Source organism: Budorcas taxicolor, chromosome 4, assembly GCF_023091745.1.
Source record: "Budorcas taxicolor isolate Tak-1 chromosome 4, Takin1.1, whole genome shotgun sequence".
Classification (NCBI taxonomy): domain Eukaryota; kingdom Metazoa; phylum Chordata; class Mammalia; order Artiodactyla; family Bovidae; genus Budorcas; species Budorcas taxicolor.
The window spans coordinates 22645980-22663423 of NC_068913.1; the positions used below are offsets into that span (position 1 = coordinate 22645980).

The 17444-nt window shown below is 40.3% G+C and overlaps 1 protein-coding gene across 1 annotated transcript in view; it reads left to right on the forward strand.

Annotated features, from left to right (window-relative positions):
* The window catches only part of SCIN (scinderin), a 77975-nt gene that overhangs the window by 43331 nt on the left and 17200 nt on the right, over window positions 1-17444 (forward strand). Inside the window, exons 5-9 of the mRNA XM_052638580.1 lie at window positions 5218-5310; window positions 8509-8641; window positions 9039-9127; window positions 10235-10450; window positions 12801-12922. Of these exons, the coding sequence (XP_052494540.1) occupies window positions 5218-5310; window positions 8509-8641; window positions 9039-9127; window positions 10235-10450; window positions 12801-12922 (653 nt within the window). The remainder of the gene's footprint in view (window positions 1-5217; window positions 5311-8508; window positions 8642-9038; window positions 9128-10234; window positions 10451-12800; window positions 12923-17444) is intronic.

The following is a 17444-nucleotide window of genomic DNA, read 5'->3' on the forward strand; positions in this document are numbered from 1 at the left end:
CTATGCGGAGAGGGAGAGTACTCTATGCATTGTGTATAGGATGAGTGCTGCATGGAGTATTTGCTGGCATTATTCTGACCAGCATGGGAGAAATAAACATGACAATAAATAGAAATATACAATCTCTGCTCTGAAACACCCTCTGTTTCATCTCCAGTGACAAGTCCTCAACAGTTGAGTGAAGACTTTTTGACATAGCTTGGAGACACAGCACAGCCTGCTAGTTAAGAACATATACTCTGGAGTCAGAGTTCAAATCTGGACTTTGTCACCTACTAGCTGCATGAACTTAGTCTTTTTCCTTCAGGCGTAAAATGGGATAATGAAAGTGCCACCTCATAGCTTGTTATGAATATGAAACAATTTAATAAATGTAAAGTGCTTAGAAAGGTGTCTGGTACACACTGATATATAAGCATCGGTTATATTAAGTGTGGCACATTATGGCACTTGAAAAGTTTTAGTTGAATACATGCAACATAATAAAAAGCAATAAATATATAAATGCATTCCACTACATGGTGTTTAGACAAGTGGGGTACTATCATTAATGGATAATTTTCAAAGAAATAAAATCATCAATCTCAGACAGGTATAAAATAACCCATGTCAAGAAAATTGGAGATATCAAGGGAACATTTCATGTAAGGATGGGCATGATAAAGGACAGAAACAGTAAGGACCTATTAGAAGCAGAAGAGATTAAGAAGAATACAAGAATACACAGAAAAACTGTACCAAAAAAGTCCTAATGACCTAGATAACCATGATGGTATGGTCACTCACCTAGAGCCAGACATCATGGAGTCTGAAGTAAGGTGGGCCTTAGGAAGTATTACTATGAACAAGGCAAGTGGAGGTGATGGATTTCCAGTTGAGCTATCTCAAATCCTAAAAGATGATGCTATGAAAGTGCTGCATTCAATATGTCAGCACATTTGGAAAACTCAATAGTGACCACAGAACTGGAAAAGGTCAGTTTCATTCCAGTCCCCCCAAAAGGGCAATGCCAAAGGATGGTCAAACTACCACGCAATTGTGCTCATTGTACCTCCTAGGAAGGTTATGCTCAAAAGGTTATGCTCAAGCTAGGCTTCAACAGTATGTGAACTAAGAACTTCCAGATGTACAAGCTGGATTTTGAAAAGGCAGAGGAACCAGAGATCAAATTGCCAACATTTTTTGGATTATAGAAAGAGCAAGGGGATTCCAGAAAAATAGCTACTTCTGCTTCATTGATTACTTGAAAACCTTTGACTGTATGGATCACCACAAACTGGAAAATTCTTAAATGGATGGGAATGCCAGGCTACCTTACCTGTCTCCTGAGAAACCTTATAAAAGATTTTATTTTGCTGGACTCCAAAATTACCGTGGATGGTGACTGCAGCCATGAAATTAAAAGACACTTGCTCCTTGGAAGAAAAGCTATGACAAAAATAGACAGTGTATTAAAAAGCAGAGACATCAATTTGTCAACAAAAGTGCGTATAGTCGAAGCTACAGTTTTTCCAGCAGTCGTGTATGGTTGTGAGAGTTGGACCATAAAGAAAGCTGAGTGCCAAAGCACTGACGTTTTTGAACTGTGGCATTGGAGAAGACTCTGGAGAGTCCCTTGGACTGCAAGGATATCCAACCAGTCAACCCTACAGAATATCAACCTTGAATATTCATTGGAAGGACTGATGCTGAAGCTGAAGCTCCAATACTTTGGCCACCTGATGCGAAGAGCCAGCTCATTAGAAAAGACCTGATGCTGGGAAAGATTGAAGGTGGGAGGAGAAGGGGACGACAGAGGATGAGATGGTTGGATGGCATCACTGACTCAATGGACGTGAGTTTGAGTAAACTTTGGGAGATGGTGAAGGACAGGGAAGACTGGTGTGCTGCAGTCCATTGAATCACAAAGAGTCAGACATGACTGAGCAACTGAACAACAACCAGAATCTCAGCCTCAACACGTAGCAGTGTGTAAAACAATCTCTTTGCTTCACTGGGTATCAGTGACATTTTCTGTAAAATGATAACAGTATCTGGTTCACGGGAGCTCTTATAAGGTTGAAATTAACATGTGTCTAAAGCTCTTTATCCAATGTGTGACTCATAGGAGACATTCAATAAGTGGTAGCTATCACTATGCTGAACAGTATTGTGCTAATTGTAATTAGCTGAATCAACCAAAGAGTTATTGCTCGGTTTTGGTTCTGCCACACCCAGTCAACCTAGGTGACAGTTACATGCAGCATTATGTACCGCCCTGGGGAAGGAAAGTGCATGGCTGCTGGGGAACGTGGAAAACATCAGCCTGATTAGAGGAGATGGCTGGGAAATAATGCCGAGTACGTTACATCCAGCCTCTGGAGGTGCCTTGGAATCCAAGCAGAGGGGCTCTGTCAGTAGCATCCCGTTCAGAATCATCTCAAAGGAGTTGGAGCTCTGTCAGTAGCAGCCAGTTCAGAATCAACTGCAGATTTCTGGTGCATGCCTGTGTGCTAAGTCGCTTCCATTTCGTCTGACTCTTTGCAACCACATGGACTGGCTCCTCTGTCTATGGGATTCACCAGCCAAGAATACTGGAGTGGGCTGCCATGCCCTCCTCCAGGGAATCTTCTCAACCCAGGGATAGAACCCACTTCTCTTATGGTTCCAGTATTGGTAGGCGGGTTCTTTACCACTAGTGCCACCTGGGAATCCTGCAGATTTCTGGGTTTCACCTCAAATCCACTGTAGCAGTTGGCAGTTGGGAATCTGTATTTTATCAAGTTACCCAGATGGTGCTTGAGCGCATTGAACCTTAAGAATCACTACTGCCAGGCTTCCCTGATGGCTCACTGATAAAGAATCCCCCTGCCAACGAAGGGGCCATGGGTTCCATCCCCAGTCCAGGAAGATTCCGCATGCCTTGAGGCAGCTGAGCCAGTGTGCCACAACTACTAAGCCTGTGCTCTAGAGTCTGGGAGGTGCAAATACTGAAGCCCACGTGCCCTAGAGCCGTGCTCCACAACGAGAGAAGCCACCGTAGCGAGAAGCCTGTGTACCCTCCACAACTAGAGGAAAGCCCAGGCATCAATGAAGACCCAGCACAGCCATAAAGAAATAAATAAAACAAAAAAATTGAAAAAAAAAATCACTACCCCAGATAAAAGATGTGAATCTTATCTGGAGTCATCTTCTTGAAACACTGAAGTGAAATAAGGAGTCTTCCAGCCATTGTAAAGAATAACTTTGTGGATAAAAAGATGAATGGGGCCCTGAAGGCAGGAGGGAATTGACAGGAGTAGGCATAACCTGTGACCTGGGTGATGAAGAACTTCACTAGGGTGGAGGTTAATGGGGATTGGAGACTTTCAACATCATCAGTTAAGAGGGAGAATCTAATGACTGAGCAGCTAAGAGATTCAAAATGAAGGACAGCAGGTACTCAAAACTGGTGTCATGATTTTAAGTCCAGGTGGAGAGAGAAAAAGAGATTCACTGACACAGATGGAGAATGGTCAGTTTTGTGGAAAGATAAAGTTAAGTTTGGAGCATGTTAGAGAATGGTGGTACTTTTAAGTGGAAACTTACAGGAAATAATTGAAGGAAAGAGGGGACTCCAAGCTGGAATGACAGGTCTTGGTTTAGGTGAAACTTTCAAGGAGCATTCTCAGATTCTCTGTTTCAGAATTAAATATGTCCTTTAACCCAAACTGTTGATTGCAAACTACTGTCTTCATTGGAGTAGAACTTTAAAAGGGTATATGACATCTTTCACTGCTCTTATAAGGAATACATATTTCTAACAAGATAAAATTGTTATAAAAAAAGCGATTTTGGTTGCATTTTAACTTTTGTCTTGATCCTACTTTTAGCAAAAGAAGAAAAACTATATTGCAATCATTTAGTATGTTCAATAAAAGGATTTTATGGATCATTGTGTAAGCAAAAAGAGGGCATATTCCCAGAGGAAAATAAGTCTTTAGTATACTTCTTAACTCGAGACTGTGCTGTACTCATGCATAGATTAGAACTGAAACTTTTATTGTTGTCTGGTATTCAGCAGTATGTATTTTCATACAGTATATTTGTAAGGAATACTGACTGTAAAACATATTATGCGTGGAATCTCATTGTATATTAAATATTAAATCTAAATGAATAGCATCTTTACATTTTTAAACTTGAATTTATATCTTTGTGTTATAAAACTCATATGGTTTTGAATAAATTTATATTTAATTCCTGTTCTTAACATACTATTATACTTATGTCAATTAATTAAATTCATTAATTAAGGTCTTTATAGGCATTTTTTGGGATGATTTTAGTGTACAGAAATTCAAAGCATATCCAAATGTATTTTATACCAAATTCTTTCCTTAAACTTTTGGATTGCATCAGGTGTGCAAAGAGTACATAAGCACATTCATTCATTCGACGTTCGTTTGTTCTGTGTCAAAAATGCAGCAGAAAGCAAAGCATGATATGATTAACTGACAGTTCATCTCGCCTAGCCTATATCAATTGGAGAAGGCAATGGCACCCCACTCCAGTACTTTTGCCTGGAAAATCCCATGGACAGAGGAGCCTGGTGGGCTGCAGTCCATGGGGTCGCTAGAGTCGGGCATGACTGAGCGACTTCACTTTCACTTTTCACTTTCATGCATTGGAGAAGGAAATGGCAACCTGCTCCAGTGTTCTTGCCTGGAGAATCCCAGGGATGGGGGAGCCTGGTGGGCTGCCATCTATGGGGTCTCACAGAGTCAGACACCACTGAAGCGACTTAGCAGCAGCAGCAGCCTATATCAATAATAATAATAGTACCCTACCCTCAAATAGTAATTTTGCCCAAGACTTTGTTACAATAAATTAATAAAACCTATAGATTGCTTGTAGAAGCAGAGGTTATGGAAGATATTTTGTTGCACAGCTGAACTTAGAACTCATATTTTAATTAATTCCTACTAGTTTTCAATAATGCGGAGACCTACACTTTCAAGTTTGGGATTTCACTTCCTTGAAAGTTCACATCACCAGCAGACTCAGTGTTTGTTTACTTAATGCTATTGATTGATTTGATCTGTGGGAGAAGGCCAGATTAGCATGATTGGTGAGACATGTCCGAGCCTTGTCATTTCAGTTGCTAATATTTTATAATCTATGACTTTAGAATCTTTTTTTTTAACTTCAGTACTAATGAGAGGTCTTTATCTTTTTATCTGTACTCTTTTTTTCCAGGTATTAGGGAAAAAGCCAGAGCTTAGGGATGGAGAAGATGATGATGACATCAAAGCAGATATAACTAATAGGAAAATGGCTAAACTCTACATGGTGAGTTCACTGGTAGGAAGTTCTGTTGTTTTTATTGGACAGGATGGTGCTGGGGAGACCTGCTGGGGAGGGACAGTTTGCCACAGATGACAGTGCTCCTCATTGCCCTCAAAGAGAAATGTGTGGGAAGAATTTGTTCTTTGCTTTAACACAGTTATTTAAAACTCCTATTTCTATTACTTTTAAAATTTTTATTAAAAACAACAAATAATTTGCTGTGATTTAAATTAAAAAATTATATATATTGTTGCTGTACTAGTTTGCAACAGTTCAGTTCAGTTCAATCAATCAGTCGTGTCCGACTCCTTGCAACCCCATGGACCACAGCACGCCAGGCCTCCCTGTCCATCACCAACTCCCGGAGTTTACCCAGACCCATGTCCATTGAGTCGGTGACGCCATCCATCCATCTCATGCTCTGTCATCCCCTTCTCCTCCCACCTTCAATCTTTCCCAGCATCAGGGTCTTTTAAAATGAGTTAGCTCTTCGCATCAGGTGGCCAAAGTATTGGAGTTTCAGCTTCAACATCAGTCCTTCCAATGATTATTTAGGACTGATCTCCTTTAGGATGGACTGGTTGAATCTCCTTTCAGTCCAAGGGACTCTCAAGAGTCTTTTGCAACACCGCAGTTCAAAAGCATCAATTCTTTGGTGCAAAACACAGCCGGTGCTCCTTGCCTTGGAGGTGGGGTATCTCCTCTCAACTGCTCGTCGCTCCAGCGACAATATGTCCTGATATCTTACATTCAGTACAATACATTCAATAAAGTGTTTCCTTTGTAGAGTAAAAAGACTGTAAGCTTTTTTTAAATGAAATCCTAATGAGCTATAAAATTGTGACCTCACTTGAAATATCCTGTGTAGCCATCATGAAGTCTTTTTTATAAGAGGGCAATGTGATCAAATCAAATAGCTGGAAGGAAAAAGGTAAAAACTGTCCTGGCTGTTGGCAGACTTAGTTCCTTATTAACTCTGTGGGAAGGACTGCCAGAGTGACCTTGGCCAAGACACGGCCATTCTGGGTCTTAGTTTTCTTATCTGAAAAAAGAGAGATTAAATTGGAAGACTACTTAGGTTCCTTCCAATCCACAATTTTATGATTTTATTGCTGGTGAGGGTAACAAAATCCAGAAGATGTACCAGGTGAGGAGACTGTTCACATGGGATCCGTTAAGCATTCCTTGCCTTTGTAACTTTCCAAGCACATGATTTGGAGCAGACCACAATCTCCCTGTGGAATTGAGTCCTTTTCTCATCTCTGATAAGAAGGATGTCTATTTTCTGCTCTTTAAAAGGATGGTCTAGCTCAGACACACTGTGATTTTTAAATGAAGTTCAAGCTACTGTCTTGTGTAGAATAACTTCCTTTTCTGTAGAAAGAAAGGAGAAATAGATTCTTTTTTTCTAGATGGCAAAGGAAAATGTCTTAACCACTCCTAAATGCTGATGATTTTAATATAAGCCACACAGAAATTGTTATTCTAAAGATTTTGTGACTGCTTATTTTTTATTATTGGGTTTCATTTTTATTATTTTTATTTTAAAATTATTTATTTTAAAATTAATTTTAATGAAATTATTTTTGAACATAAATTTATTTTAATTTATATTTATTATTTTTATTGTTAGAATTGGGTTTCTAAAACCCAATTTCAAGAGTTTAACAAACACCTTTTATGTCACCTCATTAAATAAAGCTGTTCTCCCCTCAGATAGCATCATGAGAGTAAATAAATAAGCATGAACATGTTAATCGTGGGGCTTCCCTGGTGGCTCAGTTGATAAATAATCTGCCTGCAGTGCAGGAGACCAGAGTTCTATCTCTGGGTCAGGAAGATCCCGTGGAGAAGGGAATGGCAACCCATTCCAGATTTCTTGCCTGGAGAATTCCATGGACAGAGGAGCCTGGCAGGTTACAGTCCATAGGATCTCGAAAGAGTTGGACACGACTGAGCGACTAACACACACATGTTAATCTTGGGTCAATGCTCCCTCTAGTGGGTATATCATGTATTGCATACTTCTATTTCAGTCCTGAAAATAATTTGAAATAGCTGAACAGGGTTTCCCAGGTGGCGCTAGTGGTAAAGACCCTTCCTGCCAATGCAGGAGACGTAAGAGACTCGGGTTCGATCCCTGGGTAGGGAAGATCCCCTGGAGAAGGGCGTGGCAAGCCACTCCAGTAGTCTTGCCTAGAGAATCCCATGCACAGAGGAGCCTAGCAGGTTACAGTCCATAGGGTCTCAAAGAGTCGGACACCACTGAAGTGACTTAACGCAACAACACAGGGCTGGGAAGCTGAGTCACCAAGGGTGATTTCTAAAAATACAGAATTCAAGCGCCACCGCAGTGCTGTAAAACCCCACCACTCATCTAGGGAGGACTCTCAAATCTGCATATTTAACAAGTGCCTAGGTGGATTACCTTGCAGCCTACCAGGCCTTGAAAAAACTAACCTAGGAAAGTTTGTAAGACTTTGTAAGCTGTATGTCTCCAGCTTAAAAAAAAAAAAGTTCTGTAGCCGTTTCCAAACTTTGGGAGTCTCGGTAAGTTTACTTGTGACACAGATGTCACAAGTTTTATTTTATGATGTTTTATTTGTGATGTGAGATTTACTGTGATAATTTATACAAAGTATTTAAATAAATGACAGGCTCCATATTGAAAAAAAGTCTGTAAGCATAAGCTATAATGTATCAGTGCCTTCCTTACCACAATGTCTGGGATATGGTAGTACTCAGTGAATACTGAATGAACATTTAAGCTTCAGCTTTGTGTATGTGTAATGAGTACAAGGGTATCTGTTTCAAAGATTTTTATAAAGACTAAGAAATAATCATGTGAAGTTCGTTGTGTGATGCCTGGTAAATGTGAAAACGGAAACAAATTTTATCCATGATTATTATCACTATTATTTTCTGTGTTGAAACTTAGCTTTTTATTAGTAGTACTTTTATCCTAAAGGGCTTTAAGAAAGTGTTTTCCAAGGTATAACTGGATTCATGAGGGGTTTTTTTGGTCTTTGTTTTCTTTGAAATAGCTTTGTTGAGGTATAACGTGCATATTATGTAGTTTACCCATTTAAAGTGTGCAATTCAGTGGTTTTTATTACATGTACAGAGTTGAGCAACCGTCACCATGATCACAGTCTAGAGCTCACTGATCATCCTCAGGCAAGCTCATGGTTTTCATGTCAGGTTTCAGATGCCAGCGGCTCCATGAAAGTGAGTCTGGTGGCAGAAGAAAACCCCTTCTCCATGACGATGCTGCTGTCTGAAGAATGCTTCATTTTGGACCACGGTGCTGCAAAACAGATTTTCGTATGGAAAGGTGAAAAAAAAGACAAATGCCATTGGCATTGTTGACATACTTCAGATTTATATGTATTTCTTCAGAAAGATAAAACATCTTTTCTGACTTAAAAAAAAGCTTGCCTTTCTGCATGATCTATACAATGCAGGCATCAAAACCATATTTTCTTATTATTAGCCTTATTTACTAGGGATGATGGGGTAAAAGAAAGTCTTTGGGCACTAGAATAGAATTTTTTATATATTCTATATTATAATATTGTTAAATATATTTAGTATACTAGGAAGTTTTGCCATTTTTCAGTATTGTAGTTAAATTAAATTATAATTATGTTTAATTTTTGGTGCACAAGTATCTCTTAATCATGTAATATCTTGTGTCTCTAAAATTCTCTTTCATTTATGTTGCATGTTAGGTAAAGATGCTAATCCCCAGGAGAGAAAGGCTGCCATGAAGACAGCTGAGGAATTCCTAGAGCAAATGAATTATTCTACAAATACCCAAGTATGTATGGAAATGAACTAGCTAGGAAAAATTTTTTAGATATGGGAGCTTGTGACATCACCACAAAACTCCTGAGCGAATTTGGTTCAAAAAAACATACACAGAAGGCATTCCTACCTATGTGCATGCAATGTTGGGTCCTGTGCTCCTAGAACTCTGTGTGGAGGATGAAATTTTGCAGCAATTGGAGATTAGACTTTCAATGGGACTCTGTGATTAGAGTAAAAGCCCATTCACTTCTTGCACAGCCTTTAAGTCAAGATGGTCAAGCACAGTTGAATTAACTGAGAGCATATATCAGTTATTCCCTAGAGCAAGTTGTATAAACATGGACTAAGGCCCAGAAAATACTTGCCTTCATGGAGATTAATTTAGACACTGACTAGTTGCTCTTTTCTGAACCTCCTAGCTTCATCCGTTCTCTTCCTTTTTATGTCCTGGCAAAAGCAGCACAAGGAGATAATTTCTTTCAGGTCACAGGCCTCCTATGAACCTAAAATAGAAAAACAGTCAAACTTACTTGACTGTAATGGAAACATATGAAATGACTTGATTCTTCTCTCAAACATCCAAATTCATTGGCAGTTACTTTAGCTATAAGAAAAAAAGCAGGGTTGGATTGTTTTAGCTTCATATTTGATACTTTTCCTTTTGTATTCATATATGGATTGCAGCTTCTAAGTTTACATTTGTTATCTTTAAAAAAAAAAAAGGCTCCTCTTTGTGTTTCCTTAGTTTTTTCTCCAAAACTAGATTATTGTTTTTCCTTGGACTCTTATTTTTCTGTTTATAATTATTGTTGTTTAGTCACTAGTCGTGTTCGACTATTTGTGATCCCATGGACTATATCCTGCCAGGCTCTTCTGTCCATGGAATTTCCCAGGCAAGGATACTGGAGTGGGTTGCCATTCCCTTTTCCAGGGGATCTGCCTGACCCAGAGATCAAACCCACGTCTCCTGCATTGGCAAGCGGATTCTTTACTACTGAGCCACCAGGGAAGCCCAAACCAGAGCACCTGAACAGGGACATGAACCCTGGACCCTTGGATTAAAAGTCTGATGCTCTACCCACTGAGCTAATAATAATAATAATTTTTTACATTTCAGATTCAAGTTCTTCCAGAAGGAGGTGAAACACCAATCTTCAAACAGTTCTTTAAGGACTGGAGAGATAGAGATCAGAGCGATGGCTTCGGGAAAGTGTATGTCACAGAAAAAGTGGCTCACATAAAACAAATTCCATTTGACGCCTCAAAATTGCACAGTTCTCCACAAATGGCAGCCCAGCATCATATGGTGGATGATGGTTCTGGCAAAGTGGAGGTACTTACATATTTCTGTTTATTTGTTTGCCCAGCCCATTTATGCCAGTTTATGTGGAAATGTAACTTCAGGAAGCTGCAAATTGTAAAATGTGCATTTTCATGATTAATAAAGATGATCCAAGATTGTATATTAAACCAGGGAGTTGAAAGTTGGAAGACAGCGTTGTCTGACCTTCAGTCTTAGTGTATAGTGTGTTTGCTGAGATTCTAAGAAACTAGGTAATTTGTGTAAGATCACCTAACCACCTTAGAGGCCTCCAAGGAACCCAGCTGTCTCCATCTCATTTCCTGGTCCAAGCCTGCTTCTGCTCTCGGAACTAGACTTGTCCAGTGTGGGTACATTGTTCGAAAAGCTCCAAGGACCTAAGTTTGTCCTTCCCTTGCACCTTAGGGGCATTCACAAAGGCAAATTGTGTGTTATGTGCCAACATCACAGATGTTTTTAGAGCATTCAAAATGAATTTGTTGATTATTGCTATTTTTTTACAAAAATTGTTGAAACCCTCTTAAGAATTCTCCCTAACTAAAATCTCTTTGTGTTTGGTCTGCCATTGAGTCATCGAACTTAAGGGGAACCGTATAAGATCACTTCTGTTCTAGAGTATGTTGGTGGCTCTGCACAGTCTTCCTGAGAACATCCGTCCTTAGCTGGGCCTCCCAGGCCTTCCATGACTGAGACTTGCTCTCTGCACCTCAGCCTCCTCAGCCTCGAGGGCTCCTCCAGCTCCTCCTTTGTAACTTCAGTTAAGTCGCAAGCTTCATCTCTTCTGAAGAGACTTCTCTCTGCACTGAAATGACCTTTCTCTGTTCGCAAGCCAGAAGTCATGTTCTTCACAGATTCATCGTAGAAGTACCACAGAGTTGTTCATTTACTTAGAGATTTCTCCTCCCAGACCTCTTGTCGTTCCTTGAGGGAAGGAATTGAATAATTTATCTCTTCATTCCCAGAGCTTATCACACACTGCTCAGACCAAAGTCTGAGATTTAATGTAAGGGCTTTAAGAAGGTGTTTTCCTCTTTTCAAAGGCTTGAAGTGTGAATCTAAGCTGGGCAGGGGTTATGGGGACTATCCAGGGAGAAGTGCCTGCTGTGGTCACTGTCAGAGGGCTATCAGCTTTGGGGCCTGGGTCTGTGTCCTGCTCAGACACCCTTTTCTGGAGCTCAGCACAGCCAGAGAGCCCCGTGGTGGACATGGATCCCCAGCTCCAAATGTGTCCTGGCTGTAGTCTCCACCTCAGAGCATAGTGTTCTGAGAAGTCCTCCCATGCCACCCTGGGAAGATGATGGCCAAGGTTTTCTCTAGGATTTTGGGTGTAGCCAAGCCATGCTGCCATTGTTCCTGTCGGATGGTGCAGGAAGGCTGCTCTCTGAAAGCACTGCACTGCTTCATTCCACTTGCTCATCTTCAATTTCAAAGTGAAAGTGGAGTCGCTCAGTCATGTCTGACTCTTTGTGACCCCATGGACTGTAGCCCACCAGGCTCTTCAGTCCATGGAATTTTCCAGGCAAGAGCACTGGAGTGCGTTGCCATTTCCTTCTCCAGGGGATCTTCCCAACCCAGGGATCGAACCCGGGTCTCCCACACTGCAGGCAGACGCTTTACCGTCTGAGCCACCAGGGAAGCCCCAATTTCAAAACAGAGGATCTGTCCTGAGCCTCCCAGGACCCAGGCAGGAGGATGTGTGTGCACGCGGCGCCTGCAGTCTCTCACTCACGTGTACTTTCCCATTTCATTTACAACTCTCATCTCTCCAACTTTTAATCAAAAATACCTTTAGTTTGTGATGAGGAGGAGGAAATAGAAAATAACTAGTTCTGCCTGCTTCTATCTTAGTCTTATGGCCCATTTTGAAAATAGAAGTCATGCAATTTGGCATTTTTATTGTTTAGTCACAATCTGCCACTCTTACCTGGGGGGGAAAAAAACAGTCTCATGCCTAAAAGCACAGGGAAGGAGAAGTTTTAAAAAACTGCCTCCCAACTGATGAAAAATTTATATACATTAAGAGATGTATTTCTGAGCTAAATATTTCAGTTTGTCGTGTAACTAGAGTGTCATGTTATTTTCACTAATCAATCAAACAATAGGTATTTATTAATCCACAGGCTCAGAACTGAGGGAAGTACTATGAAGGGTATAAAAGAAAAGAGTATAAAAGCACTCTAAACGCTTAACAAGTCAATAACCAAACTGACAAAAATGTCTTCCTGTTGCTTGATTTGTAACTGGTTAGAAAATTCAAAGGTTTTTAATGACAGATCTAAACCAAAATTTTTCTTTTAAACCTAGAGAAATATTATTAGATAAAGAAGATCTTGATTTTGATACACATATTTATTTCTTTTAGATTTGGCGTGTAGAAAACAACGGTAGGGTCGAAATTGACCCAAACTCTTATGGTGAATTCTATGGTGGTGACTGCTACATTATACTTTACACGTATCCCAGAGGACAGATTATCTATACCTGGTAAGTTTCCCTCTTTCATAAAATCTCAGTTCTGTAGAGGCCGCATGTTGCTCCAAAGTTAAATTTCATTATATTCCCTCAATATGGGATAAAACTATCCTATACCTTAGCCTAGTGAGCTTTGTATAATGTGACTGTAGTATTTTCTTCTAGTATGATTTTGGCTATGTTTTGGTAGCTGCTGTCCAAGAGCAGTTTAGAGAAAAGTCATCCTTACTAATTTAGGAGAAAGGTTTTGATAGCTGAAGGGTGGTGTTCCTTTAGTGGATATGTAGTTGAATAACTCCTCTTCTTTGAAAGCTAACAAACACTCCAACTGGCCAGCATCAGGTACCATGTCTTCTTATTGTTTAAATTCATAGAGGCTCATCCTGATTGGAGTTGCAACATTTCAATGAATCAGATTCTCTAAGGCATGTATATAATTTATGGTTCTATTTCAGACTCTGGAGATCTCAAATTGATGCATCCTTATTCTTTGTCCTCATGAAATTCATAGCAGTACTAAATAAAAAATGCTATTGCTTCCATTTCTTATCCATTTCTTTTGCATAATGATTTGAGTTAATTGAAGTTTAAGTTTACTTCCCTGGTGGCTGGGACCGTATAGTCAGCCTGCAGTGCAGGAGACCTGGGTTTGATCTTCAGGTCAGGAAGGTCCCCTGGAGAAGAAAATGGCAACCCACTCCAGTATTCTTGCCTGGAGAATCCCATGGACAGAGGAGCCTGGTGGGCTATGGTTCATAGGGTCGCAAAGCATCAGGACATGACTGAGTAACTAACACTTTCACCTTCAAATTGACTTAGAGTCAGTGCCAATGGAAATGTCCAACCAAGTAAGTGAAGTACACATAGCATGCTGGACTAGTCCAAAGGGACAGGATTCTGCAACAAATCATGTAAAGCTGGATTCTCAAACTATTTATGAAGTGAAATCAGATAAACTGGAATATTTCTGAGAAGACTGAGAAAAAGGAAAGAATTTTCAAAAAGGATATTAAAGCTGAGAGGTGTAGGTTGAAGTTGAGAGGATGAAGCAGGATCCTGCCTTTGCCTACGTGGTAGTAGCTGTCTTCAGTGAGGATACTGAGTGGACGAGGACTCGGGTGTCTGCTGATAGGGTGACTTTTCTCTATGGTGAGTGTCCCACCGGATGACAGTCATCCTTTGTCCTCACAGTGTGACCACTTCCCCCTTATACTGGCCAGTGCCTTGACCTTAACCAAGACTAGGAGATGAGGTGATTGTCCCCACCCCATGGGTTCTTGGTACTCCGAGGATGGTGTGGAAACCAGGAGTATCAGCGTCACTGGGGAGCTGGTTAGAAATAGAGAGTATCAGGCCCCACCTTTGACCTACGAAAACGGAACCTGTGTTTTAACAAGTTCTCAGGATGATTCAGAATCACCTTAATGATTGATAGACACTTCTTTAGGCAATGGCTCTGAACACTAGCTGCACCATACTAACCCGGATAATTTTTCCCAAAGCTGAATACTCAGTGCCCTATTTGTACCAAATAAATCAGACCCCCAGTTGGCAGGACTCTTGAGTTTCTCATGTACACCATGGCATTAATGAGATCCACTGTGTTCAGAGACATTTCTGACCCCACAGTTGCATCGTATCCTGTCAAAGATGAATGTACTTAGCTATTTAGCGCTGTGTTTAAGATGCCATCTTCATAGCAACCAGTTTTTTTGAGCAGCGTGTTTGTGCCAGCAAAATGCTAGATGTTTCCATGTATTATCTCTCTTCCTCACAATCAGATAATTTTCAAAAGTTATATATAAAAGGAGGGGGGAATCAGATAGAGTAAATAATTTAATGCAAAGTCACAACTCTTGTAACGGGTGAAGTGACATTTCACACCTTGATCTGCAGCTGTCTTTAAGGCCTGCCTGCAGCTATCCCCTGCTAGAAACTATGTCCTTATTTTGCAGTTTCCTTTTCTAAAATTTTAATTCAGAAAAGTATCTGTGCAAAGCATGGCATCTGTAGGGATAAATTCATTGTAAGTAGGTACTGAATTTACATTACTTGCATTCTGAGTAAGCTTTTCTTTTACATTCTGTTTCTTGCTGCTACTGCTGCTAAGTCACTTCTGTCATGTCCAACTCTGTGCAACCCCACAGATGGCAGCCCACCAGGCTCCCCCGTCCCTGGGATTCTCCAGGCAAGAACACTGGAGTGAGTTGCCATTTCCTTCTCCAATGCATGAAAGTGAAAAGTGAAAGTGAAGTTGCTCAGTCATGTCCGACTTAGCGACCCCATGGACTGCAGCCTACCAGGCTCCTCCATCCATGGGATTTTCCAGGCAAGAGTACTGGAGTGGGGTGCCATTGCCTTCTCCATCTGTTTCTTGGTCTTCCTCTAAATTCTTTTTGGTATGTAGAAAATATAGTTAATAATTGTGGCACTTAGATCAAACAGGAAAGATTAAATAAGTAATTCAAGAGAATGTTCTGAGGAATTAGCAATTTGCAATCCACATAAATAACTATGTGGATATAGATAAGATGGATTAAATCAGGTTATAAATTTTGAACGTAAAAGCTATTCTTTAAATCATTTGAAAGTGTCCATTGAGCACTTTCTATGTGCTAAGCACTCAGCTAGATACTAAAGATACAATAAAAAACGTTCCCCTAGAATTTATACTTAAAGAGAGAAAGATGGTTATCAGCCATTTCAATAAAGTATGAAGGCTTAAGATAAAACCAAGCTGAATGGTCTGTGTAGAATTAGGACAGACACTCAAGCTCACTGCTAGGTTATCGGTGGAGGACTCCTAAAAGTGACATCTAAGTGGGAGCAGAATGAGAGTGAAGAAAGCAATCAAATAGGAAGGTGTTCCTAGCAATGCAAGAAAAAGCGTGCTCTAATCTATTAGTAATGGTGTATGGCACGAGCAAAGTTAGGGAGCAAAAGATAAAACCAGTGAATGAGAAGGAGCCAAGTGATTAGTTGGGCTTCCCTAGTGACTCAGACAGTAAAGAATCTGCCTGTAATGCTAGAGACTTGGGTTTGATCCCTGGGTCGGGAAGATCCCTTGGAGGAGGGCATGGCAACTCACTCCAGTATTCTTGCCTGGAGAATCCCATGGACAGAGGAGCCTGGCGGGCTACAGTCCATGGGGTCGTTTGATGGCACAGATGTTAAATTTGTCAGTTTGTTGATGTATAGTTTGCAGAACTTCGAAAATTTCCATCAACATAGTGAAGAGGCCTTTAGAAAATGCCTCCTGAAGACTAGCTTCAAATTAAACAACTTTCCAGTTTATGTGGTCATTTCAATCATGGGATATGAATAGGGTAAATCCAAGAGGCAGAGTTAAATGTGACAAACTTGAATGAAATCACTGCTGAATACGCAAATTTGTCTTTTTATTTCTGAAACTCCTGAGACTCTAAAATGACAAGAGAAAACTAATTTCAGCAGTGATCTTTTCTCTGAAATGTCAAGTAACTGAAATTAAACAAACTTTGATCAGTGGTGATGATGAGTCTCTTGAAGCAGTAAATTCCATTTTCATGCATTTATTTTTAATGAGTAACAAGTACCACAGATTTGTAAAGAAGAAATCATATCAAAGTAGACAGCTTCTTTTCTCCCTCAAAGCACAGGATTTCAAAGTTAGAGACAAAGCAATTTTCTTATGGTCTTGATTGCAGTGCAGTCCTTGACTGCCTGGGTCACAGATCCATAAAGCAAATTAGTTTGAATCTGTGTGGGTGGAAGCGTGGTAACTTTGACAGGAAGAGGAAGAAGGGTTTGAGATAAACAGTGAAATATTTATTAAGAGTGTCAGAAGGCAAAAGTTTGGTGAGGGTTTTCAGTATTGCTGATTGAAATACTCCAGGGGAAAAAACAAACAAACAAGTGAAATGATGACAAAAAGTTTAGTGATGTTGTCTGTTAGCTGGTGTTTTCCTGAAGGAAAAAGAAAAGAAAATGAAGAAATATCCAAGAAATTGCCGAGCTAGGGAATAAAGGACAGGTGATAACAGACCCTGCTGTTTCCTCAGCTCTGTGTGACTCCCCACCTGGTGCTTCTAGTGACTCCCAGAAGTGTTTGCTAGCATGACAGGCTCATGGAAAATTTCAGTTATTTGCATTAAAAGACTATATCTTCATGTGTGCCCTTATTATGGAAAGCATTTTCTATTTTTTTTAAACATATGTCTGACATAAGCATGTGCTTTTTTTTCACCCCGCTGTACAACATTTTCATATCAACCATTTGACTCTGTTGGTTCAATGAAATATTCTAAGATAAATGAGACAGGCATCCTGCACTCAGTGTTGTGGGGGTATGTGTGTGCATATGTGCATGTGTGGTGTGTGTGTGTGTGTGTGTGTGTGTGTGTGTGTGTGTGTGTTGTCCAGGTTGGGAGCCTACTGTTAATCTGGTTCTGGGTATGGAACAGGTAGGTCACTCTCAAACCTTCAGAAGCAAGAATATAATTAATTGTCAAAATCCATTTCCAGGGCTGGTGTTCTTCCTGCTAACCTGTAGTCA